This window comes from Bos indicus x Bos taurus, chromosome 7 (assembly GCF_003369695.1).
Source record: "Bos indicus x Bos taurus breed Angus x Brahman F1 hybrid chromosome 7, Bos_hybrid_MaternalHap_v2.0, whole genome shotgun sequence".
Classification (NCBI taxonomy): domain Eukaryota; kingdom Metazoa; phylum Chordata; class Mammalia; order Artiodactyla; family Bovidae; genus Bos; species Bos indicus x Bos taurus.
In genome coordinates, this window is record NC_040082.1 from 109,838,381 (window position 1) to 109,866,351 (window position 27,971).

The 27,971-nt window shown below is 35.9% G+C and overlaps 1 protein-coding gene across 2 annotated transcripts in view; it reads left to right on the forward strand.

The window, feature by feature from the left end:
* CNOT6 (CCR4-NOT transcription complex subunit 6) overlaps nucleotides 1-27,493 on the forward strand; it is an 84,447-nt gene extending 56,954 nt beyond the window's left edge. The window contains exons 4-12 of one of the 2 annotated variants that reach the window (XM_027548485.1): nucleotides 1,774-1,859; nucleotides 13,811-13,915; nucleotides 13,997-14,065; nucleotides 15,347-15,504; nucleotides 16,279-16,433; nucleotides 17,166-17,320; nucleotides 18,215-18,445; nucleotides 20,193-20,395; nucleotides 22,448-27,493. In XM_027548485.1, coding sequence (XP_027404286.1) covers nucleotides 1,774-1,859; nucleotides 13,811-13,915; nucleotides 13,997-14,065; nucleotides 15,347-15,504; nucleotides 16,279-16,433; nucleotides 17,166-17,320; nucleotides 18,215-18,445; nucleotides 20,193-20,395; nucleotides 22,448-22,660 — 1,375 coding nt within the window. In that variant the 3' untranslated portion in view covers nucleotides 22,661-27,493. The remainder of the gene's footprint in view (nucleotides 1-1,773; nucleotides 1,860-13,810; nucleotides 13,916-13,996; nucleotides 14,066-15,346; nucleotides 15,505-16,278; nucleotides 16,434-17,165; nucleotides 17,321-18,214; nucleotides 18,446-20,192; nucleotides 20,396-22,447) is intronic. The other variant, XM_027548486.1, reaches the window with a different exon arrangement.
* Nucleotides 27,494-27,971: the final 478 nt, after the last annotated feature.

The following is a 27,971-nucleotide window of genomic DNA, read 5'->3' on the forward strand; positions in this document are numbered from 1 at the left end:
GTCAGCTAATAAATCATAAGTCACGTAGATCCATTGCCTAACACTTATTTCATTGCTGTTTTGTATAATATACTTCATATTTGAAACAAAATTTTAAGACAAAGTGGAGCAAACAGATACAAAGTGTTTGTGTTATTCCATATATGCACACACTTGTGACACAGTTGAGGTGCTTTTTCTCCACTAAATTCTGGGGCCCCTTATCCTTAATACAGGATCTAAGAAGTCATTGCCAATTAGTAATATCTTTTTGGCTGTCCCAGGGCTTCTGTGCATGATAGTAACAAAGATGGGACTTGAAAGAAGCTAGAATTAGTGATTGAATGTGGGGGACTGTAGTGTGGAGTATAGGAGGCAGATAGAATGTGGAGTCATACAGAGTTCAGATTAGAAACTTTGTCGTTTAAAAATTGTGTGATTTGGGGCAAGCTTCTTATAACCTTGCTGAGTGTTCCTTCATCTGTGAAGTTGCTATAATAAGGACCCAGCTGAGATCAGCAGTATTTGGGATACTGACTAAAAAGCTATTAGCAACCCTGTTTGGCAAATACTGTATTAGTAAATGGTGATTCCTGTAACCTCTGTTTTCTAAGATAGATGAGATTTACTCAAGTTGAATATAAAGCCAATTTCTAGCTATTATGTTAATCCTAATGGAAAATCTTGTACCATTTCATATTATCTGCCTTAAAAAAAAAAATTACACTGACTTTTTCTGCTGCTTTCTATCATTTCCTGCATAATAAAAAAAGGTATAAGGACCTTGTGAGAGGTGTTTTTTTTTTTTTTTTTAAACCTCTGTTGTTTCCAGACAGCCCTTTGACAATTTCAGGCTTAATGAGTATATACCATGACTTTTAATCCTCTGAACCAAATTTACTCAAAGGACCTCCTTTCCTATGTGATATATGTGGAAATAACAGGTATTCAGAACAAGTTTTTCTTGTTCATTTTATGGCCTCACCAACCTCTGGTTTTACTCAGTAGTAACCAAGCTTCTTTTAAATTCTAAGAACCAAGGATTTCAGAAGTAGTTCTCATTCACATGTAAAAATTGACAAAACTTACAATTGACAAAAATTATAGGATATTACCATTATCTTCATATTGGATCTTTCTTTTTTTTCCTACTGAAGGTGTCTTTCATAGTTAAATTTTGTATGCAAAACAAATCATTGAAATAATCAGTGGTTATTAATATAGCTGCCATTATTTATAAAGTGAAACAGTAAATTTGGAAAAATATTAATCATAAACTTATTATGCAGCTACCATAAAGTATTTTGTTTCGGCATGATATGATCACTTAAATTCTATTTTCACAGTTTACATGTTAGGCGGGGTTTTCATGTCCACTTTCTGGAATATGTGTGAGAGCCTTCCATCTGTGCTGACCCGGGCAGTCTCTGGACTGTGCCAATTCAGAGTGTGTCACCAGCTTGCAGTGAGATACACAGCATGTATCTGTTGAATCTCATGCTCTTAAAAAATGGGCTTATATTTTGTTGCTCTTTTTCTTTCTCACTTTTACAATAATTGATTTTTTTCCCCCCCTGTGTTTTATAAATGTATGTCTTTGGCAGTTTGTGATTTTTTTTGTTGTGTCTTTTTTTTTTTTTTTAAACCACATGAGAAGCACTGTACTAGACATTAGCTTATAATACTAAATTTGTATTAAGAATTTATATTTTTATATTCCTAGAAATCATATTGTTGATTTTAGCTGTTAAAGTTAATATATCTTTTGACTTCCTGGAATTTTTACATCTACAGGGAACTCCATTTAAATAACAACCTGTTACGAGTTCTACCTTTTGAGCTGGGAAAACTGTTTCAGTTGCAGACTTTAGGCCTGAAAGGTATGACTTCCCGTATTTGTGCTGCTCATGGTTTATATGTATGTCTTTGAGTCTGAAGAAGGCATAAGGGAATCTTTGCCGGGATTTGCAGTTCATTCTTACCCAGAGTGCATCAGTTTGTTAGATGCAGCCCACTAGTTTTTTCTCTTTTTCACTGATAGCTTGTCTGCTAGTCCTTTTATTGTTTTTTCCTCCTAGCCTAGCATTGCTTTTCTTGCCCTTATTTCAGTCACCTCTGTTTTGGTTATACATTCTTGATATCAGACTTTATTTCATCATGCTGTAAAACAGCTTATTTCTTTTTTTAATGTTCAGATCTCAAAAAGCAGAGATTCTTACAAAGTGCAGAAAACAGAAAATTTTGATCCATTTGAATCCTCTAATATAAAGACCAGTATTTAAGCATTTTTTAAAAAATCAAAAAAAAAATTGATTTATAAGGACTTCATTAATATGTTAGAACTTGGGGACATAATTGACGTAGTAAGAAGTATTAAGAAATATTTTTTTAAACCAGCAAGGTTAAAAGTTATATTTTAAGTGTATGTTAATGCCTGTAATTTTTTTTTTAATCACATTATGATTGTTCACTAGTCTTGTACACGTGGCCAGCTTACTCTATAATTGATTCCTAAATAGAGAGCACAGGGAGACTTCCTTCTCCGTCAGGTGGCTGTGGCTCTGCCCTTGTACTGCAAGAGGCCTGCGTTCGGTCTCTGGTTGGAGAACTAAGATCCCACATGCTGTGTGTTGTGCCGCCCCTTCCACCCCAAAATCACATGGTTAGGTCTTCAAGAATTTTACTTATTAAAAATAGTTATAGAATGAGGTTTTGTTTATATAAATCCATGTCATATTATAAAATTAATGTTATTGTTCACAAAAGCAATTGGAAGAAAATAAATAATACCTTTACAAATATATGTAAACCATGTTCTCAACAGACATCACCTTTATAAATGGTTCTTTGGAAAGGTTTTATCTGTATGGTTACACTGGGTGAGGCCTCTTAAAATGGATGTCAGGGAAATGTGAGTTGCAAAAGCCTTTTTCTGTTCTATTTCCCTATGGTAAGTCTGATTTATTCTTATTTTCCTGTTTTTAAATTTGAAAAACAGAAAAATATAAAATGTAGCCAAGTGTAATCCATATAAGGACTACCAGAATTAGCAATATTTTGTCACTTTTGTGTCTTTTTTTTAATGTAAAAGAAATAAAACGTTACAGAATGTTAAGGCCCTCTTCTTTGTTCCTCTTCTAGTCTTTTTCTCCTCTCAGGGGCAGCTACTGTTGTATGTCCTTCTGGTTTAAGGTTTTTTTGTAATCTTATATATATATTTACAAACCTTAGCCTATATTCATTTCTCTAAAGATTTTGCTGTTGTTGTTCAGTCACTAAGTCATGTCTGACTCTTTGCGACCCCATGGACTGCAGCACGCCACGCTTCCCTGTCCTTCACTGTCTCCTGGAGTTTGCTCAAACTCATGTCCATTGAGTCTGTAATACTATCCAACCATCTCATCCTCTAAAGATTACAAACTTTATTTGAGGTTAGGGTCATTGGTCACAGGTTTTACACTGATTTAAGGTATGTAAAAGCCTGTGAAAGTAAATGCTGGGGATGGGTAGGAAAGTCTTTATGGCACCTTCAGTTTTGATTCCTTGGTCTTCCATTTCAGAAAGATCCTTTACCATTTGACACTTGTGCTGTATGATTCTCTCTTGGAAGTATAGTTTCACTGAGGTGTTTGTATGGCTCAGCAATTCTGTTGGACATTGTTACATATCTGTCTATAACAGTAGTCTTTTCACTTAATTTCACTGTTTTAAGACAGATCTCTGTTATTTTCCTGAGCTTTGCAACTTTGCATTGTAATGTTGTGCTAGCTACTAAAAAACAGTTACATTACCCTTTCTCTCTGAAAACTTTCATAATTTCTCATATCACTGTTCATTATTTGAAAGAGAAAATGTATCACTTTGTTCAAAAATCAAGTCTATTTGCCTATATCATCCATTCATACAGAGCCAGAGTATTTCTGCCATGTAAATCGGTTCATAGCATTTTCTTTAAAGTTGTTTGCCTAAGGCTAGCATGTGTCACTTTTTTTTTTTTAAGTTTTTCCATGTTCTTCAAAATTGTTCTACTGTGAAAGATAGGACTATAACCTTAGATGCACATTCATTTTTTAAAACAAATTTTGAGGTACTTAAAAGATTCACATGAACCTGTAAGAAATTATGCAGAGAACAATTCATATGCCTTTACCAATTTCCCTCCAGTGATAACATCTTTCAAACCTATAGTACAGCTTCACAACCAGGGTATTGGTTGGGAAGCTCCCCTGGAGAAGGGAATGGCTCTCCATTCCAGTATTCTTGCCTGGAGAATTCCATGGACAGAGGAGCCTGGCGGGCTACAGTCCATGGGGTCACCAAGAGTTGGACACGACTGAGCAACTACACACATATGCACAGTCAAGGTACAGAACGGTTCCATCACCAAAGGATCCCTCCTGTTGCCCTTTAATAGCCACACTTGCTGCTTCTTGCCCCAGTTCACTCCTTAATTTCTTACAACCACTGAAAAAACTTTCTGTAATTTTGTTATTTCAAAAATAATATGTAGAACTTGCTGGTGGCTCAGTGGTACAGAATCTGCCTGCCAGTGCAGGAGACAACAGGTTCGATACCTGATCTGGGAAGATCCCACATGCCTCAGAGCAGTTAAGCCCATGTGCCACAGTTTTGAGCCTGTTTTCTAGAGCCTGCGAGTCTCAGCTCCTGAGCACAAGTGCAACAGCTGCTGAAGCTCAAGCACCCTAGAGGCACTGCTCTGCACAGGAGAAGCCACCGCAATGAGAAACCCGTGCTCCGCAGCTGGAGAACAGCCCCTGCTTTTTGCACCTACAGAAAAGCCCGCACAGCAGTGAAGACCCAGTACAGCCATTAAATTAATTAATTAATTAAATTATTTTTAAAAATACTATGTAAATAGAATTATGCTGTGTCTAACCTTTTGAGATTTTTTTTTTTTAAATTCAGGTTAATTCTTTGGAAAGTCGCCCAGGTTGTTGGGTGTTTGCTTGATTATATTGATGAGTAGTATTCCATAGATATATATCTTCATGGGTTGTTTAACCATCTTACTGGGTGTTTATGGAGGCTCCATTTTGCAGGTCTAGTTGATTAGATCATTGGCTGTTGGTGTTTTGTCCCTTCTGGGGGTGGGACTGAAAGTTCCAACCTTCTAGTCACATAATAGTTCTCTTAGCAATCAGCCCTGTCTTTCAGAGAAATCCAAATATCACCTCATTAACATAAAGCATCTTTATCAATCTCATCACTTAGGAAATTTCAGAAGTTTTAGGATCTGTGTACCAGGAACACCAGACAGAAAGTAAATATATATTTCTTATTGTAAATCATACTATCACACAGGGTATTTTATATAGCAGAAGTCTTAAATTTTGATAAAGTCCAGTTTATCAGTTTTTTTGTTTCTGGAGCTTACTTCTGGTGTCAAGTCTAAGAACTCTTTAAAATAGCTCTACATGCCCAGTTGCTCCAGCACCATTTGTTGAAAAATTTATCCTCCATTGAATTGCTTTTGCACTGTTTTTGTAAATCAGTTGAACATATCTATGTAGATTCTCTTCTTTTCATCAGTCCCTGTGTCTGGCCTTCTGCCAATATCACATAGGTTTTGGAACTTGAAATAGAGTAATAAGTCTTAATAGATAGATTGATTCTTCCTCTGCAGTCTTCTTAAAAATGGTTTTAGCTATTCTAGTTCTTTGGCCTTTCCATATACATTTTAGAATGATTTTGTCTGTGGTTATAAAAAAATATTGCTGGGATTTTGATAACTTGTATCAAATTGGGGAGAACTGACATCTTTACTATGTAGTGTCTTCCAATCAAGGAATGTGCTATATCTTTCCATATATTTAGATCTTCTTTGATCTTTTTCATCAGTGTTGTATAGTTTTTGGTATATAAGTCCTGTAAATATTTTGTTAGACTTAATACTTGTCTTTTTGTTTGAGTGAATATAAATCATAATGTATTTAAATTTTGCTGTCTTTGTGTTCATTCCAATATTTGTGTGGTGTGTTAAGTGGCTTCAGTTGTGTCTGACTCTTTGTGACCCTATGGACTGTGGCCCAGCAGGTTCCTCCGTCCATGGGATTCTCCAGACGAGAATGCTGGAGTGGGTTGTTGCAGTGCCCTCCTCATGTTCATTCCCTGTATATAGAAATATAATGGATTTTTAAAGTTTTATTTTATATCCTTCTACATCATAGAACCCTATTTTAGTTTTAGGAGTTGGTTTTTCTTTTTTTTTTAATAGGTTATTTGGTAATTACAAATTTTTTTTCTATGTAGAAAATTAGTTACTTGCAAACAGGAACAAGTTTATTTTATTTTTTCTAATATGTATGCTTTCCCCTCCTTTCTCTTGCCTTATGGCACTGACTGACTAGAACTTCCAGCGCTATGTTGAGTAAAAGCTGTGAAAGCAGATATCCCTCCTTTTACTTGATCTTAGAAAGTATTGTTTTCATTTATGAGTATAATGTTAGCAGTAGATATTTTGTAGATTCTCTTTATCAATTTGAGGAAATTTCCTTCTGTCTTTTTTCTGAGCATTTAAAATCATGAATGGGTATTAAATTTTCTCAAATATCTGTTTTATATCAGTTGATATGATGTAAAATGTAATTTTTCTTCTTTAGCTTGGTAACTAATTTTTGAATATTGAACCACGCTTGCATTCCTGGAATAAAATCTGCTTGATCATGATGAATAGTTTATTTATTGCCCATGTGTGTATCCTAATATTTTCTTAAGGATTTTTGACCCTCTATTCATGAGAGATGTTTGTATTTTTGTTTTTTGTTTGCTTTATACTCACCTTGCCTGGTTTTGGTATCAAGGTGATACTCAGTTCAGTTCAGTTGCTCAGTCGTTGTGTCCAACACTTCGTGACCCCATGGACTGCAGCACACCAGGCTTCCTGGTCCATTACCAACTCCCAGAACTTGCTCAAACTCACGCCCATTGAATCAGTGATGGCATCCAACCATCTCATCCTCTGTCGTCCCCTTCTCTTCCTGCCTTCAGTCTTTCCCAGCATCAGGGTCTTTTCCAATGAGTCAGTTCTTTGTATCAGGTGGGCAAAGTATTGGAGCTTCAGCTTAGCATCAGTCCTGATGAATATTCAGGACTGATTTCCTTTAGGATTGACTAGTTAGATCTCCTTGCAGTCCAGGGGACTCTCAAGAGTCTTCTCTAACACTACAGTTCAAAAGCATCAATTCTTTGGCACTCAGCTTTCTTTATGGTCCAACTCTCACATTCATACATGACTACTGGAAAAACCATAGCTTTGACTGGATGGACCTTTGTTGGCAAAGCAATGTTTCTGCTTTTTAATATGCTGTCTAGGTTGGACATTAACTTTTTTTCCAAGAAGCAGGCATCTTTTAATTTCATGGCTGCAGTCACCATCTGCAGTGATTTTGGAGCCCAAGAAAATAAAATCTGTCACTGTTTCCATTGTGGCCCCATCTGTTTGCCATGAAATGATGGGACTGGATGCCATGATCTTAGTTTTATGAGTGTTGAGTGGTAAGCCAGAGTTTTCAGTCTCTTCTTTCACTTTCATCAAGAGGCTCTTTATTTAGTTCCTCTTTACTTTCTGTCATAAGGATGGTGTCATCGGCATATCTGAAGTTACTGATATTTCTCCTGGCAGTCTTTATTCTAGCTTGTGCTTCATCCAGTCCAGCATTTCACATGATGTACTCTGCATATTAGTTAAATAAACAGGGTGACAATACTCAGTCTTGACATACTAAAATTACACTTGGAGACATTAATACCCCTCTCTCAAAAATTGATAGAACCAGACAAAAGTCCACAAATGCCATCAGTCCAAGAGGTATTAGACAAATATACTGGATATAACTGATATTTATAGACCACCTACCCAATAATAGCAGAATACAACTCCTGTTCAATGCCCAAGGGACAAAAAGGTTCATGCCTGGGCCATAAAACCAAACACCCACAAATTTTAAAGAAAGGACAATAGGAAAATGTAAAATTACACTTGAAAGGACAATAGAGAAATCTAAAATTACACTTGGAGACATTAATACCCCTCTCTCAAAAATATTTTGAGTTTTGTTACTTAATGAGTACAGATTCAGAATTGCCAGTTCTTCTTGAGGATTGGCCCTTTGTCATTACACAAGACCACTCATGCTGTGGTAATTTTCTCTGAAATTTACTGTATTTGATATTGATATAATCACTTCTGCTTTTATTTGATTAATATTTGCATGATTTTTTTCCCCATCCTTTTCCTTTCAACCTGCTTAGACTGGTATATTTGAAGTGAGTTTCTTGTTTATAGCATATAGTTGGGTCATGTTTTTAAATCCATTCTGCCAATCTCTATGTTTTAATTGGTATATTTAGACCATTTACACTCACTGTAATTATTGATTTATTGGGGCTACAGCTGCCTCTTCATTTTTTGTTTTCTATTTTTTCTCCTTGCTTGGTTTTTTGTTTTCTTTTTCTTGCCTTTCTACGGTTATTTGAGCATCTTTTTATATTACCGTTTTAATTTGTCTAAGAACATTTGAATGATCTATTTGTATATCTTTAGTAGTTGTTCTTTGTTTCTTTGGTATTTAGCTGGAATAAAGATGCTGCTATCTATGAGTTTTGTTTTGTTAGGTTGCCGTTTCCTGGTCCTTCAGCTTTTGTTGGATTTTTTTTTTTTCCTTGTTCCCATTTATATGTTCAAGTTGCTGGCTTTTTCAGTTCTGTATCTGGCGTATGTTAGGCAAATAGTGAATTCAAGGAGTTCTCTACTGTGTTCCTCAGGCCCTGATCATTCTGCCTTCTTAACCACATTTCATTCAGTCTTATGTTTCTTTACAGAGGCTTTAGTTGTTTTTGATAGGAAGAATAGGGAAAAGTATGTTTACTTCATCTCTTCAGAAGCAGCTTCTCTCAACTCACTTTTCCTTAATTTTGAGGGCTCAACATCATGTTTTAATTGCAGAATTGTGTTGTACTTTTTAAGTTTACCCTATGTATATTATTTTTCCAGGCAATGAAAAGCCAGATTAATTATAAATTTAAAGGAATTTCAAAAAAGTACACGTATGTTGTGGGAAATACACCATTTGACTTCATCCATTTATTGTTGTTATTCAGCCACTCATTCATGTCTGATCTTTTGCAACCCCATGGACTGCAGCACACCAGGCTTCCCTGTCCTTTACCATTTCCCAGAGTTTGCTCAAACTCATGTCCATTGAGTCAGTGATGCTATCCCACTATCTTGTCCTCTGTTGTCCCCTTCTCCTGCCTTCACTCTTTCCCAGCATCAGGGTCTTCTCCAGTGAATTGGCTCTCTGCATCAGGTGGCCAAAGAAATGGAGCATCAGCTTCAGCATCAGTCCTTTCAATGAATATTCAGGGTTGATTACCTTTAGGATTGACTAATTTGGTCTCCTTGCTGTCCAAGGGATTCTCAAGAGTCCTCTCCAGCACCACAGTTTGAAAGCATCAATTCTTTGGTGCTCAGCCTTCTTTATGGTCCAACTCTCACATCCATACATGACTGCTCGAAAAATCATAGCTTTGACTAGGCGGACCTTTGTCGGCAAAGTAATGTCTCTGGTTTTTAATGTGCTGTCTAGGTTTGTCATAGGTTTCAAACCTTCCAAGAATCAAGCGTCTTTAAATTTCATGGCTGCAGTCACTGTCTGCAGTGATTTTGGGGCCCAGAGAAAGAAAGTCTGTCAACGTTTCCATTGTTTCCCCATCTATTTGCCATAAGATGATGGGACTGGATGCCATGATCTTAGCTTTTCTTTTTTTTTTTAAATTTTATTTTATTTTTAAACTTTACATAATTGTATTAGTTTTGCCAAATATCAAAATGAATCCGCCACAGGTATACATGTGTTCCCCATCCTGAACCCTCCTCCCTCCTCCCTCCCCATACCATCCCTCTGGTTCGTCCCAGTGCACTAGCCCCAAGCATCCAGTATCGTGCATCGAACCTGGACTGGCATCTCGTTTCATACATGATATTTTACATGTTTCAATGCCATTCTCCCAAATCTTCCCACCCTCTCCCTCTCCCATAGAGTCCATAAGACTTTTCTGAATGTTGAGTTGTAAGCCAGCTTTTTCACTCTCCCCTTTGACCTTCGTCAAGAGGCTCTTTAGTTCCTCTTCCCTTTCTGCCATAAGGGTAGTGTTACGCATATCTGAGGTTATTGGTATTTCTCCTGGCAGTCTTGATTCCAGCTTGTGCTGCATCCAGCCCAACATTTTGCATGATGTACTCTGCATATAAATTAAATAAGCAGAGTGACAGTATACAGCCTTGCCATACTCTTTCCCAGTTTGAAACCAGTTCATTGTTCCATGTCTGGTTCTGACTGTTGCTTCTTGACCTGCATACAGGTTTCACAGGAGACTGGTGAGGTGGTCTGGTATTCACAACTCTTTCAGAATTTTCCACAGTTTGTGTGACCCACATAGTTAAAGGCTTTAGTGTAGTCAGTGAAGCAGAAGTAGATGTTTTTCTGCAATTCTCTTGCTTTTTCTGTGATCCAGTCGATGTTGGCAATGTGATCTCTGGTTCCCCTGTCTTCTAAATCCAGCTTATACATGTCGAAATTCTTACTTCACATACTGTTGAAACCTAGCTTGGAGGATTTTGAGAATCACCTTGCTAGCATGTGAAATGAGTGCAATTGTGCTGTGGTTGGAACATTCTTTGGCATTGCCCTTCTTTGGGATTTGAATGAAAACTAACCTTTTCCAGTCCTGTGGCCACTGCTGAGTCTTCCAACTCTGCTGGCATATTAAGTGAAGCACTTAAATAGCATAATCTTTTAAGATTTGAAGTAGCTCAGCTGGAATACCATCACTTCCACTAGCTTTGTTCATAGTGATGCTTCCTAAGGCCCACTTAACTTCACAGTCCAGGATGTCTGGCTCCAGGTGACTGATCACACCATCGTGGTTATCTGGGTCATTAAGATCTTTTTTGTATAGTTCTTCTGTGTATTCTTGCCACCTCATCTTAATATCTTAGAAAGTCAGATCCCTGTCCTTCACCATCTCCTGTATTTTGCTCAGATTTATGTCTGTTGTGTCGATATCATCCAACCACGTCATCCTCTGTCACCCCCTTGTCTTCTTGCCGTGGATCTTTCCCAGTGTCAGAATGTTTTCCAATGAGTCAGCTCTTCACTACAGGTGGCCAAAGTATTGGAGCTTCAGCATCAGTCCTTTCAATGAATATTCAGGGTTGGGTTTGATTTCTTTAGGCTTGACTGATTTGATCTCCTTGCAATCCAAGACACTCTCAGGAGTCTTCTCCAACACCACAGTTTGAAAGCATCAATTCTTCAGCACTCCGCCTTCTTGATGATCCAACTCTCTCATCCATACGTGACTCCTAGAGAAACAATAGCTTTGACTATAGGGACCTTTGTTGGCAAAGTGATGTCTCTGCTTTTTAATACACTGTCCAGGTTTGTCATAGCTTTCCTTTCATTGAGTAAGTGTCTTTTAAGTTTCACGACTGCAGTCACTGTCTTCAGTGATTTTTAGAGCCCACGGAAATAAAATCTGTCACTGTTTCCACTTTTTCCCCTTCTGTTTGCCATGAAGTGCTCGGACCTAATGCCATGGTCTTAGTTTTTGAATGTTGAGTTTTAAGCCAGCCTTTTCACTCTAGTCTTTCACCCTCATCAAGCATCTCTTTAGTTCCTCTTGCTTTCTACTATTAGAGTGGTAACATCTGCAAATCTGAAGTTGTTGATGTTTCTCTTGGCAATCTTGATTTTAGTTTGTGATTCATCCAGCCTGGCATTTCACATGATGAATTCTGTATATAAGTTAAATAAGTAGGGTGGACAGTATTTAGCTTTGACCACCTCCTTTCTCAATTTTGAACCAGTCCATTGTTCCATGTCTGGTTCTGTTACTTCTTGTTGACCTACATGTAGGTTTCTCAGGAGACAGCTAAGGTGGTCTGGTATTCCCATCTCTTTCAGAATTTTCTAGTTTGTTGTGAGCCACACAGTCAAAGGCTTTAGCATAGTCAATGAAGCAAAAGTAGGTATTTTTTCTGGAATTCTCTTGCTTTCTCTGTGATCCATTGGATGTTGGCAATTTGTTCTTTGGTTCCTCTGCCTTTCCTTTTTTATATCCAGCTTTTACATCTGGAAGTTCTTGTTTCACGTACTGCTGAAACCTAGCTTGAAGGGTTTTGAGCATAACCTTGCTATCATGTGGTATGAGTGCAGTTGTACAGTAATGGGAACTTTCTTTGGCATTGCCTTTCTTTTGATTTGGAATAAAAATTGACCTTTTCCAGTCCTGTGGCCACTACTGAGTTTTCTGTATTTGCTGACATAGTGAGTTCAGCACTTTCTCAGCATCATCTTTTAGGGTTTTAATTAGCTCAGCTGGAATTCTGTAACCTCAGTAATTGCCTTTAAATATTTTTTACGCTAGAAAGTAGTAAAAAAGATAGTGTTAAGTGTAATCTGGTTAGAATGGGATGCTTACCTGGTACTGAGAAATTTTTAGTTGACTTCATTTTCTCAACACACTCATAGCGTCCTGGTAACTTTCAAGTTATAGCTATCTGTTTCATAGGATTATGACTAAATGAAAATTTCAGGACTCTGGTATCTGTAAAGAACTGTACACATATGTTGTAACTTGTCTTCCTGTAATTAATACTTTGCATTTATAGGAGCACCTTTTACCTTTACAGTTATTAAAGTTGTAGAGATCTTAAAAGCCAACTAATTTAGCTGTTCTTCCCACCCATGTAATCTGGCTTTTTATGAAGGATATTCCACTATCTCACAGGTCAGGGCGTGTTATCTTAAATAGTTCCAGTGCTTACCATCCACTTCTCTTCTGAGCTGGTTTTCTGTTAGATCCTGTCCCTTGTCCTCATTCTGCTTTTTGTGTCTGTTCTTTCACAAGAGAAAAGAATAAATGCAAATTGCTTTTTTTCTCTGTTTGGTGATGATTCTTAAATTCCATACTTAAAAAAAATTTCAAATGACTAAAATGTCTTATTATTTTAAGTGTCTTCAGTCTATAGAATTTACTAGTCTGTCTTAAAATGGAACATGGATAGGAACTTTGGTTTTAAACAGTGTACTGTGTTGTTACTTCTCGTATGTAAGAAACCCTTCTGAGAGATTTCAGACTCTTAACAGTACATGTAAACCATTGCATTTGCTTTCATTTTTGGCACTTATGAAACAGTGATTGAATTTGCTGTTGAAATACTGCTCTGGGGTTTTCCCCCTTTGTTAGTGAGTTAATCTTAAACCAAATCTGTCTCATTTTGCTATTTCATTCTTTAGAATTTTGAAAAATCTAAGTGCTGGACTGCATTTCTCAGTAGGATATTTCCTTATTAACTCTGTAGCATTCTTAAATTATGATTCTCAGGTTGATTATATTGGCTCTCCCCTTTCCTTCTCCTAGTCCTTCTTCCCACTCTTCCCCAATCCCGTTTTACTTGCTTTTGATCATTATGAAAGTGTTGAAGAGGCAGGGTCAAATGCAGAGCACTATTAGATATCTTCTAGATTGACATCAGTCCATTAGTAATCATTTTTGGATACTTCTATGTAATGTGGTATGAATTATTTTTACTCTTCACATCAAAAACTGAAAAAAATATTTTTTCTAGTTTGATATATTGAGTTAATATATATATATATATATATATATATTTATATATGTGCTTAATATATACAATTACATAGTTAATACACAAATGATCTGATAGTTTTGGTATATTTTTAAGTTTTAAAATATTTTAATATTTGTCTTTGTTTCATTTTGCCTATTTTAAAAATATTTCCAGGAAATCCACTTACCCAGGACATATTGAACCTCTATCTGGAGCCAGATGGAACAAGAAGGCTACTGAACTATTTGCTTGATAATTTGGCAGGTACTGCAAAAAGAAGTAAGTGGTCATTTGATTAAACCGTTTTTTTAGAAAGACGTCTAAGAATATTGTTTAATTTTGTGTTTTATGTTCAACTAGTTGCAACAGAACAGCCACCTCCAAGATCTTGGATTATGTTACAAGAACCAGACAGAACACGGCCAACTGGTTGGTAACCTGATTTTTTTTTTAATCTTATTTTTACTTTGTCTTTATAAACCTAATAATATTGTTGGTATGCTTTAGATTATGGGCAGTATTACAGTAGAACGCTTAAGATTGATTTGGTTTGAAGATAATAATAATAATAATAATAATAATAATAATAATAATAATAATAAAGGCTTGTGTGAGTGAAGTGGAAGTCGCTCAGTCATGTCTGACTCTGTTCTCATAGACTGTTGCCCGCCAGGCTCCTCTGTCCATGGGGATTCTCCAGGCCAGAATGCTGGAGTGGGTGGCTGTTCCCTCCTCCAGGGGATCTTCCCAATCCAAGGATCGAACCCAAGTCTCCCGCATTGCAGGCGGAATCTTTACTGTCTGAGCCACTAGGGAAACCCTGGTGTAACTGGCCTGTATATAATCATTGTCGAGGAAAGTTCGGTATAAGGCAGTACTTCTCAGCCAGGGGCGGTTTTATCCCCCAGAAGACATTCAGCAGCATCTGGAGATATCTTTTCATTGTCAACAAGTGGTAGATGTGCTCTTGGCATCTTGTGGCTAGAGATCAGAGATGCTGCTGTGCATAGCACAGCCCTCAACAACAAAGAATTACCTACTCATGATGTCCATGGTGCTGCTTTTGAGAAACTCTGCTCTAAAGTATTGATCAAATTCAGTTATAATAAACACACCCAAATCTTTCTATATTGTAATTTCCCAAATTCTACAGTATTCCAGATGTATGATAATACAAAATTATAAGATAGCGAAAACACCTACTTGAGAGAGAAATCAAGCTAATGACCTCTAATCTTTTAAAATTGTATGAAAATAGTTTGGGCACTTCTGTCAGGGGTGCAATGGTGTTCTTCTTTCATGTAAATTAATAGTTGCTTTGTAGAAGAAAAGCAGAGATGGCTGTTAAGAAAAAACTTATGTTTTCTTAGTTAAATGTCAGAGTACATTCTACATTAATAATTGATGAAGTGGTGGAGGGAGCATAGAAATGAGGAGTCTTGGTCTTAGAAGCTGAAGGACTCAAGATCTTAGTCTGTTTCCTTTTGAACCTTCTGTCTGTACTTGTGTAGTGGGAAACACAATTATTATTTATATTTGTTCATATATCTGTTCTTCCTTTATTATCTGACTTATGCCATGTCTGGCATATGGTAGCTTTTCTGTGAATATATTATTGAATAAATAAAATCAAACTTAGTTTTAAGTGAAACAAAATTAATTTTTTTTTTCTGCCACGTGTGTGAATAAGTAAAGTTATCTTTCCTACAGCCTTATTTTCTGTCATGTGCTATAATGTTCTTTGTGATAAATATGCGACCCGGCAGTTATATGGCTACTGTCCATCATGGGCACTAAATTGGGACTACAGGAAAAAGGCCATTATTCAAGAAATCTTGAGTTGCAATGCTGATATCATAAGTCTTCAGGTAAGTCATCAGAAGAATACTTGTTTAAATTGCAGAAATGCCCCTTGATCAAGCAAGGAATAGCTTGAGTATGCATTGGCTTTAGCGGTTCTTAAAATACAGACTTTTCCTGTATTGACTGAATTCCGGGAACATTCACTGCATCCTGTGCTTTTAGCACTGTGCTGCCAAGTTAAGCAAACGGGTTAAGCTGGGTGTTTTGGTGTTTGCTATTACAGCTAAATGTTTACCTGCTCCTCCCTTATGTCCCTCCACACTATTTTTAATTGGGTGGCAATGTTACTGAAACTGTGGCACTGTCAAGGTATAATTTTGCTTTACCACCAGTGGTAATTGAATAATTAGGGCCAAGTGGAAAGAACATTGAATCTGGTAGACAGTAACTGGGTTCTCAGTCCAACCCTCATAATAACACGTGACCTTCGGCAAGTGACTTTCTCTTTGTGGTCTGAAACTTGATCTGTGGAGTTCCTTCTACTGCTCTGATTTTTGTTTAGCCCAGTTTTAAAATATAAGAAAATACATATGCATAGGGGTATATGGCTTTCCATTCTTTACTCCTAAACAGCAAAGAGGTACTTTATCAACTGGTACCTGTAAAATGACAAGTAGGTGTTATGATTGATTTCAGATAAATTACATTGAAAAGATGTAATTCTTCATTCTTCAGATCAGTCCTTTGAATTTATTTTAAGATCTCAAACTGTACATATAAAGATAGTGCATATGACTGGATTTTGTCTTATGAAATAACTGCTGTTTACAATTTTTCAGGAAGTTGAAACAGAACAGTATTACAGTTTTTTTCTGGTAGAACTGAAAGAACGTGGCTACAATGGATTCTTTAGTCCTAAATCTAGAGCTAGGACAATGTCAGAACAAGAAAGAAAACATGTTGATGGCTGTGCAATATTCTTTAAAACAGAAAAGTAAGTCATCTTCTTTCTTTCTTCTTTTTTTTTGGGGGGTGGGGGCGTCCATGCCATGTGGGGATCTTAGTTCCCTGACCAGTGATTGAACCTGTTCCCCTGCAGTAGAAGTCAGAGTCCTAACTACTGGACCACCAGGGAATTCCCCAGTCATCTTACTCTTAAAAAGAAAATATTCTCTGTATTTGCAGGATGAGGGTCAAGGGAATGGAAATTAGTTGGCAACTAAGAGAATGAGGCACCATATTATTTCTCAAGAAAACAGTACTGTGATTTAAAGGGTTTTGTTTTGATTCATCAGAAAAAATGTTTTTGGAAGACATGTTGAAAGTTCTGCTATTTTTTCAGGTGTCTTCTAGGGTTTAACTCCAGTTGTTAATTGAAACACTTTGTAATTGCATTCCCTCTGGGATGGTAGAGAGATTCTTAAGCCCATACTTTGGAAAAAAATTATTTTAAAATTGTAAGAGGAAATATTCCAACATGAAACCTAAATAGAAAATGACTGCATTATCTTAAGTTGTAAAAGTTTTTCAAGATGTTATTTGTATCTGTGGCAGACTGAGAGCAACTGAAATGGACATGGGAAGCTTAGTGCTAAGTGTGGAGGATTTTCTATAATGTAATTTACATGTCATCATATCTGTTAAGGAAGTTGGGGGGAAATTGCATTTACCACAAAACGAATGTCTTGGTATTCCCAATTTTATATTTGTGTGTGTTTTGTTTTAGATTTACTTTGGTTCAGAAACACACTGTTGAATTTAATCAACTAGCCATGGCAAATTCAGAAGGGTCTGAAGCCATGCTGAACAGAGTCATGACAAAAGATAACATAGGAGTTGCCGTACTGCTAGAGCTTCGAAAGGAATTGATTGAAATATCATGTGAGTGACCTTTCCACTTCCTGTAAAATTTGGCTTCCAAAATGGAATAAAAGACAGAAAATGTTTCATATTAATACTCTTGTCTAATGCCTGAAGAAATTCAGAATTTAAATCTTTTCTAAAATCTCATATCCATTTTTCTCTACCACAAAGCTCAAGAAGAGGAAGCATTGCCTAGAAAAATATTTCAAATCTTAAAAGGCATAAAACAAGGTTTTTTTCTGCTTGAGAATTTTTCACATAAAATGCTGAAGTAAATAATTAGTTAAAATAACTGCTCAGAGAGAAGAATTCTGTACACTTAATACAATTTCTTGGAAACAGGGATATTTCTGTGTTGACTTCTCTTCCTGACCTGCTTTTAGTCATTATTTTAAAGGTCTTAAGTCTTGGAGAAATGGACCACTTATTTCAAATTAAATGTATATTTAGAGAGTGATCATCATGCTAAGAACTGAGACTTCCATCACTTGAGGAGCAGTTGGAAATGGGGATATTTAATCTGAGGGATAGAAAAGATGAAAGATGGAACTTAGTGACTGTTTTAAATGTTTTTTAAGAAAAAGGATGTCCGTTTAATTTTGTGATGCTCAGTTTAGGATATCTAGAAGATCAGAAGTTTTAAGGAGCTGGAACTATTTAAAAACCAAGCTGTCCCAAATAGAATGGGCTCTCTTTGTTCAAAGAGTGAATACCCTGTGCTGGAAGTACTCATCTCAGAGGCCAGATGTCTGTTTCTCAGGTTTGTTACAGAGGGTAGATCAGTTTTCAGATGGGAGATTTTCAACCAGATTTTAGCGTTCTTTTTTTATTCCCAGGACTCTGAGATATTACTTGCTTTCAGAGCATGTGACAATATATGGGCTTTGTTTCTTTTCTTTTTATCTAATATAGCTGGAAAGCCACATCTTGGAACAGAAAAGCAGCTTATTCTTGTGGCTAATGCTCATATGCATTGGGACCCTGAATACTCTGATGTGAAGTTGGTTCAAACGATGATGTTCCTCTCAGAAGTGAAGAATATTATTGATAAAGCCTCGAGAAGTCTCCAGTCCAGTGTATTAGGAGAATTTGGAACTATTCCACTAGTGTTATGTGCAGATCTTAATTCTTTGCCGGACTCTGGTAAACAAAACAATGCTATTTTACATAGAACACTTGCTGACTTAAAATGCTTTTGTAATGTGTTGTTTCTGATAATTCCAAATCTAGTCAAAATGAAAATTCAGTTTATAGTGGCCGCTATCAATCAGGTTAAAAAAAATTTTTTTTTTGTGGAGTAGGGAGACCATTTTGAAAATGAAATGGTATTATTACCACTTCATTATAAAATGAAATAGTAAATGGTAATGGTATTATCCTCTGGTACCTCCAGAGGAAGGATGTTAATCATCTTCAGAAAACACATGGGCATATTTTATTATCCTCATGTTATATGTATTGCAGACTCTGAAAAGGTTATTAAGACAGACTCTGGGATTCCAGCATGTGGTAATAAAGTCCAGTTTAAATTTGACCATATATCACACAATCTCAAATTTTGGTAGACTTGATTAGAAACATTGTGCTCCTCAGGTGGAATTTGAGATTTTTCTATTTACAGAGGTCAGACAGTGGTTTTAACAAAAAAGGATCAAGAATGTTGATATTTAGTCACAGAATGGAAGAATACACAAAGCCTTATTCTTAAACTTTTCCATGGATAGTACAGTGAGTAACAACCATACTTTCTTGGATACTCAAGAGAACTTTTCCTTGAACTTACTTGCATGCATAAATGCATGCATTCACACACATATACACTTGGAGTAGTTAAATTCAGTGACATATTGCTGCTATCACAACAGATGAAAGAAAAGATAATGAAATTAAATTTATGTTAAAAATCTGTTTTCGGGGAAATAAAGGTGCCAAACATCCACAATTCTTTAGTCCATCTCATCAAAGCCATCTGGGGATTACTGGAAAATTCTTTGCTTTTCATCCTCTTTAGCTACAAAATATGTGAGGGGCAAAGAGAGACTCTTGTCACATGATACAGATCTTAAGACTCATTTCTGTGTTGCATTGCAATAACAAAACACATGGGAAAATGTCTAGTTTTGCTAAGTGATTAAATGAAAGTTAAATATTTGCAGAGCCCACCTTATGCCTGTGTGTGTGCTAAGTCACTTCTGTCATTCCGACTCTGCGATCCCATGGACTGTATCTTTCCAGGCTCCTCTGTCCATGGGATTCTCCAGGCAAGAATACTGGAGTGGGTTGCCACACACTCCTCCAAGGCATCTTCCCAACCTAGGGATTGAACTCAGGTCTCCCGCAGTGCAGGTGGATTTTTTACCATCTGAGCCACCAGGCAAGCCCCCTCTTATGCTTAGCACACTGGAAAAATAGTGTCCAGAGATGGTGAGATGGCTCTGTCATTCTTTCATAATTCATGTATTCATAAGCACCATGAAGCCTAATCTTGGTATTTCATACTAACCCTGAACAGAAGCCTACATACCAAGATGTTGATTGTGGTGTTAATTTTTTTTAAAAAATAGGAATAACATGAATTTTTTTTAAGAAATAGGAAACTGGTTTAACAAATACTATATGTCAGCCCTGTTGTATTACACAATTATTAAAAAAAATAATTGAGATGATATAAGTTCATATGGTACAGTAAAGTGTAAAATATTCACTATAATTAAAACCATGGAAAAATGTGTTTATACAAGTTTTGGCAAAGGTGGAAAATAGTGAAACATTTTAAAAAGTGAGAATACGTGTGATTTAAAACTTTACTATTGAATTGTCTGTTTAGTTATGTATTGCACATTGTATATTATACTTAACAATGCAGAAAGTACATTTATATTCTTTATAGGTGTTGTAGAATATTTGAGCACTGGTGGAGTAGAAACAAATCATAAAGACTTTAAGGAACTGAGATACAATGAAAGTCTTACAAACTTCAGCTGTAATGGGAAAAATGGGACAACCAATGGAAGGATCACTCATGGCTTCAAGTTAAAGAGTGCCTATGAGAGTGGCCTGATGCCTTACACCAATTACACATTTGATTTTAAGGTGAGTCTTGAGATGAATAAACATTTAAAACTCCATTTTTTTTTTTCAAGAGCATTTTATAATTTTGTGATGGCTTTAAATGTTAACACTCAGAATGGAATTAAGCCATCTCGAATTAGCTGACAGCAGTATTCTTACGTAGAATTCCATGTGATTAGAATTCTACCTCTACTTTATAGATATTATTAGAATCATTTCCAGGGTTAGAAATCAGATGAAATAATGATATTAAATCCTGAGTTACCTGTCATCTCTTTAGGGCTTTTTTTTTTTTTTTTAATGGGCTCATTACTAACAGCTGGATATGCAGGACCATTGTATTTTATTTGATGTTAGTTTGATGTTCCATTTCTTTTATTTCATTATAACTGAAACAGTACTATTTGAGAACCAAAATGTAGTTTACTATTAGCTGTTGTAAATTTTTTACTACACATATTGTTTATATGCCTTCTTATACAATTAATGGATTATTACAATATGGGGTTTTTTTCCTTAGTAATTCTCCTCATTTTTATTATCTGTGGTTGTTTAGGACTTGTGTTCAACTGTCCTTTTTTGCTATCTTTTGCATTTTTGCTCTCTTAAATCCTAGTTTTCCATTTCTAACCTGCTGAAAAAATAATCATTCAGGTTAGATTGTCTTTTTTTTTTTTTTTTTATCAATGCTACTTTCTCAATTCATCCCACCCTCTCCTTCCCCTTCCTTATTGTCTAATAAGACAATAAATTGTCTTATTAGAATAGTGTAAATACTTGTGTTAACTGTTGCTTAATTTTAGAGGGGAGGGTTATTTAGACTCCTTTGAGAAACTGTTGAAAACTAAAAAAAATTTTTATTTGACTTTTGAGGATCTACAGAACTGTAGATAATGATTTAACACTGGGAAGAGATGAGTATGTATAGTTAAAGAGAGACTAGAGTAGACTGGACAAAACTAACATGTAAATGATGTTAGTAACCAAAGAGGTGGAAAACCATGACAGTATAAGGAACTTAAATGCCAAGGAAAGAAAGCCTTTCTAGGGAAAGAGGAGTGAGTGTTAAGCTTCAGAAAGATTTGCTCAGAGTTGTCTGTAGAGATGGTCAGAGAAACTAGAATATAATGAGTTGAAGAGTAACTGAGCAATGAGAGAGAAAACCAGCTACAGATTTTCGTTTCAAGGAGGTTGATGGCAGGAGAGGAGAGGATGATAACCAAAAGGTGGGAGAGATTAGAGGTGTTTCCCTTCTGACTGCTGTTACTGGTAGAAAGTTGGGAAGAATTTAGAATGTGCTTAAATACTTTGGCCAAGAGCATGTAAAGGACAGACTGTTACAGTTACTGGACAGAGAGGAGCAAACTAAGAGTATCCTAGCTGTGTGCCGGATGCTGTGCCTGCATGCTGTTGAAGGTGTGAAAGGCAGAGATGTGCTTGGCCTTTGTGACATCATGGTCTGGTGGGAACGTAGATCTCAGCCACACAAATGAGTATATAGTTGCACTTTAGGGTATGCATTAGCGAGGGAAAAAATCAGCTGGTAGCTTTAAGTGGATGAGGGTAGGATTCCAGAAGGCCTTGGGAAAGTAATTAAACTTGGCACTTGAAGGTTAAGAAGGATTTAGCCAGGTGACAAGTAGAAGAAAGTGTTCCAGACATGTGCGGAGGCCCTGGAGGAGGATGGAGCTTATCACCTAAAGGAATTGTACCTCAGTTCACACCCTGCTTCCCCAAAAAGGGCTAATGTGGCAGTGGAATAGTGAGCAAGGAAAAGTGTCACAAATTAAGTTAGGAAAAAGAAGCAGAGGCCATATCATGAAGGATTCTTTAGGTCTCGTTAAAGATTTTGAAACGATCTATATAAGAGGAAGAATGATTACCATCCCTAAGGTTTCTTCATTCTCAATTTGGGGATGCTATTTGATCTGTGTAATAACTGCCATTTTCTACAGGCCAGTAAGTTTCTTTGTTTACCAAACATGACTGGGGATATGTCTTGAAAGTTCTCAGTAGTTCAGTGTCATTTTATGTGTCATTTTCTTATTTTTCTTTTTGCCTTCTGTTTTTCAGGGTATAATTGACTACATCTTCTATTCTAAACCTCAGCTGAACACTTTAGGCATCCTGGGACCTCTGGACCACCATTGGCTAGTTGAGAACAATATCAGCGGCTGCCCACACCCACTCATCCCCTCTGACCACTTCTCACTTTTTGCACAACTGGAGCTCTTACTGCCTTTCCTGCCCCAGGTTAATGGCATTCACCTTCCTGGCAGGAGGTAGTCAAGTACCTTCAGAGGATGACCTCAGTTTTACTCGTAAACTTGTAAAAATTCTGAATATAGGGGAGTGAGGTATGGCCACTTAGATTTGTTTATTTGTTTGTTTTTTCTTAATGATGATTTGAGTTTTCAGTCTGATCATTTGATAAGGATATAGTATGAAAGCCAGGTGCTAGCAAACAAATTCTGAGCCCAGTATGCTTTATATACTGTTAGACAGGGATTGGTGTGTTTGCACCTATCTTTAATTTGTTGCAAATAATTTTCCTGTTTCTTCTATCCAATATAATATTTTCATGCCTTGAAATAGGAAACTGAACAGCATATTCTCTTTGCACAGAAATCTGTAGCACTACTTTTTTGAGGCCAGTAATAACATCCAGAGATCATTCTTCCATACTTTACTCCCTCCTTTTTCAGACTTGTTTGTAAAATACAGAATTTGAATTTAGCCTTTATGATTGTATATGATCCACAGAAGACCTGATTTATGAAATTTTGTACTAAAAAAATCAGATTTGGAAATGATTGTATTGTAATCTAAGGCTAAGGTTTTTTTTACCTGTTTCATGTGTTATAAAGCTTGTAAAAGAAGTTGCAACAGACTTTCTCTGCTGATGATTTGCACTGTTAGGGTTTTGTTAGCCCTTTTGTACTACTTTGTTTTTAAATTGAGAACATTGCTCTTTAAATTTAACTCTGTTTAAAGTTTAGGACATTTGCTTGGACTAGAGACAACTTACCGATGAATTCCTGGATTTTTGCAAAAAACTATTTACCAGGACAGATAATCTGAGTAGTGAATGATCTGAAGGCATTTATGGACTGAATGTGTAATGGTTGATGTATGTACATTCTGATGTTTTTAAATCCTTAACTTTTTTAAGTTAAAAAATTATGGCTGCTTAGGTACAGCTTCTTAACTCCTTTTTGAGACACTTCTTGTCCTATCTCCACTGTGCCTGCCTGAATTTGTTCCCACCAAGCACTGCCTGTGCATGCAGAGAAAATCTGTGCATCCTCTTTTGTATTTTTTAAATACTGTTTAACATTTGTGAGAGTTTTATGAAAATCCTTTTGTATGAGCTGTGGGTTTTTTCCATTGTGAAGCATTGAATATCACATTTTGGAACGTGTTCATAGGGTGGGGAGCCCTGGGTCTTTGTTTGCCAGACCCAAGCACTGCTTCTTGGCGTCATTGCACAGTGCTGTTCGTCACCCAGAGTACTACTATCATGTGAATTCTTTTTGTTTTCCATGTATTCCTTAGTTTCCATGTTTTTAAAAAATCATTCCCTTTTTTAAAAAAGAAAAAAAGTAATTTTCCGTTTATGAAGCAGTATAAAATAAATGAGATGTATTTTCAAAACAGGTCCCTAAGACAATACTTCAGATCATTTTTAAAGTGACCAAGTCATTTTAATATGTCAACCAAGATAAAAGATATTATACCTTGTATTTTGCCTGTAGTGCCATTAGTAGAATAGAGATTAAAGCCAGCTTTAACTTTGCAAAGTTAACTCCTATATGTTCTGTTCTCATTCATTCATTCTCTCAAAAAAACAAATGAATTCAGAGGGAACTTGGTCTAACTGCTTTTGTTTCAGCTGCAGGCAGGGAAGCAAAAGGACACCATGTATCCAGTGAGCATTAAGAAGAGAAATTGTTGAATGTTAATAACAGTTTTTATACAGAGAATGAGTCATTTTGGATAATGACTTAAAATTTTATGAAAAATGTTTAGCACTTAAATGTGCTTATTCTAAGAGAAAATAAAATTACATACTGTTTAAGTAAAAGATTCTTTTTTTTTTTCCTTTAAAAAAAATTCTACAAAAGGTTTTGATCTTGAATCTTTGTCTGGGACCTGGTTTTTCCTTTGAGGTTTGCTTTTTCTTTCTTTTTTTTTTTTTTAAAGATTTTGTTGTGATAGTTTTTTATTTTTTGCCTTTCGTTTTAAGTTGTGCTGACACCAAACACATCTGGTTTATAATCAGTACATTGGAAAGCTGGTATTATTGATATAGAACCAATGCATAGCTTTCTTTAGGGTTTCTTTTTGGGTTTTTGTAAAGTGTGAATAAAAGGTGTGTTTACTCATTTTTCCTAAACACTGTGTTGGTAGTGTGCATCATGACAGTTTCCAGCAAAGGCAAGCTGGAGCTGGCTGGACTGAGGAGATGAAGGAAACTGCTTGAGCTTTATGGAAGAAGGGGAGAAGCACTTACTCTGTTTTTAATGGAGGATGTATTCTTTTCATAGATGCTGGAACTAGAGTGCACTTGTTAGATGCTAAAGGTTTGAGCTTTACACAAAATATTTTCATCTGTATTTGTTATTGTCTACAAAATATTTTAATTTGGAACCAGCATACTAAGATATAATGGCTGGTTATGTCTTGAAAATATTTGTTCTTGCCTCTTCTAGGCATACTGCATTCTGTGGGTCAGTTTGAACAGCTTCTCCACCTTATTAGATAGTGATAAATTGAACCAGGATTATAGATTTACAACCATAAGCTTCAAAAGAGAAAAAATAATTTCAGTCTATAGTGAATAAATGATCACACCAAAATAGACTGAAACTTTGGTTAAGCAAGGTTTGTGTTTTAAATATTTTCTGTGTTCTGGATAATTTCCAGTAATCCGTACTCCCTAAAATGCAGTAAAAAACAAAAAAAGAAAAACTAGTAAGTTTTCACAGTATAGGTTTTCTTCAAAAATTCTGTAACAAACATATTTAATGTGGTGTTGCCATAATGTAATTTCAGTGTTCTTACAGGATAAATCCATCTTATGAATATTTTGCAGAAAATTTGGGGTATATTTTCTTTTTAATGATCAGAAATTCAGAGGTGCTCAATTCCTTGTAAAATCTCTTGACATACAGTTTACTGTATTAGTGGCTGATTATTTATGCTTTATGAACTTAAATAATGTTCATGAAAATTAACTTACGGCATAATTTTAAGTTGTAGAAATAAATTGTTGATTGCAACTTAACAGTCCTAGAAGATAAGCAGGGAACAACTCCAAGACGTGTTTTCTATTTTACTTGATTTAGTGACAACCAGGAAAACTTGAGTTAGCACTTTGAAACCTAAGGACATGATTAAATTGGGTGGAATGCACTTCTAAATGTTGAAATTAAAATTTCAAAGCTCTTCTAAGATGTCAGGTTTTCAATAATAAGTTTTAAGTTTTTGTATTCCACTTTTTACTACTTAAACTTACAGAATTTCCATAGTAACTTTTAAGGTTTGGGGGTTATGCTATATAAGTACAAGAACCATCCTGGGCAAAACAACAATTTACAGCAGATTTGTTCTTTTAATGAAACAATAAGAATACCCAGCAGAGATGCTGCAGAGAATTCAAAGAACCTTTATAGCAATTGTTTATCCCCCACTTGTAAACAGTGTTTTAAGATGTTCACTTTGCTCTCTTCGGTTACATAAATTTTAGTAACCATTCTATTGAAATAGTGTCTAAAATAGAGTATCTAGTCTTTATTCACAGTACATTATATTATGTAATGCACTGGACTAACTTTTGTTTACTATTCATGTAACAAAACCCAGCACGTTATCTGCACTAAACTCAAGGAATGTCCCATTTGCCTAGGCAGCTCTTTAATAAGGGTAATGGGAAACTGAATATGACCTATGGACTGATGGTAACAAGGGCTTTTACTGTTCTTTTCAGTGGAACCTTCATTGTAACTAGCTAGTATTATATTTATATACAGGGTCTCTTTTCTTTACTGATGTATTTTCCTACTCATAGCCAACCAATAAATTCAATTATCTGTTTCAAATATTTTTAAAGTGTAATTTGTATAGCTGTAGTACTGAGGTTTGAGGAGATACACGTTAATCAGCAGACCACCTGTTTAAAATTCTGAGTTCTCTGGAACAGAGTTGTAACTCTTTGAAAGGGAAGAGTGAACAGGGCCCATGATGTGAGAAGATGGTGTGAAATTAAGGATCTCCTTATTGCTGTGTTATCCTGTGTAACACATCTTTGCCAAAGATCAGTTTTATATTTAGGCAACTGATGGTCCTTTTGCATTTAGGTTTTTTGTTGTTGTTACCATATACCTCATAGCATAAGAAATGGGCTCATGTGTCTTTCATCCTTTGGAATGAGCTTGACGTATTTTGAATAAATGCTTTTAAATACAGTAGCAAACATTGTATTGGTGGGGTTATACTAATTAATTAAATGTTTTAATTGTTACATGTATATTTTGTTGTATATATAAACTTTTAAAATGTCTGATTTCTCAACTCTTCAGAGCATTACGTCTATTTACTTTTTAGAAACTACTTCTTTAATAAATAAATGTAAATTTTTATGTAGATGCTGGGAAAAAAATCCTTTAAAAATACAGCACAATTTAGATAAAATGTTTGCTGAGATGTCCAGTTTTTAAAGCAGGCATTTTCTAAATAATTGTTAATATATAATTTTACATCTATAACAGAAGAATTTTGCTAGATATGAAGAAAGATCTCTGGGATTACAAGGTGACTGAAGACCAGTTTCTACAGTTACTTTAGGAACATTAACATTTTAAATCAAATGAGTACGGAGATGTCCATTTTCTCACTTTCTTTGAACTGCACACTTCAAATAACTTGAATCTGTTCAAAAACTACTGAATTATTTTGGGCCTGTCATGAAAAACTTTGTTCACTATACCAACATGACTGTTAAGTGATCCCAAGAGCTCTTACTGCCAGATACTTTTCAGGCTTACCAGTAAAGTGAGTTTAAGCTGTGGGATCTCAGAGCCTGCTTCATTAATTCATTAATTAAAGACTTTTGACTCTCATCCCTGTAGCCCTGGTGATTTTGGTATCTCCCCTTCATGGCAATCCTGCTAGTAACTTTTTTCCCCAAGCTTTGTGTAATTCTTGAAAGTATGGTCCTTGAAAGACATTGAAAAGGGATGCTGCTGTGATCAAATTCAGGCAGAAGAAATCTGCAAAATCGTAGGACTTGCTTTCCTTTTAATATTCATAGTGATGAAGATGTGAGGGGTATGTGCTCACACTCTGAGCTTTATATGGGAAGTAACTTTCTCCTCTCTCCATTAACATGATGCCTCCTAGTGGTGCCTTTGAATAGACCTGATGAGTGGGAGAACTGTGTGTACTTGGTCCCTTTTGATTAATCAATTTTCATTAATCTACTTTTCCTACTATACTGATCAGCATTACTAGTACTATACTGATCAGTGGGCTTCCCTGTTAGCTAAACGGTGAAGAATCTGCCTGCAACTCAAGAGACCTGGGTTTGATCCCTGGG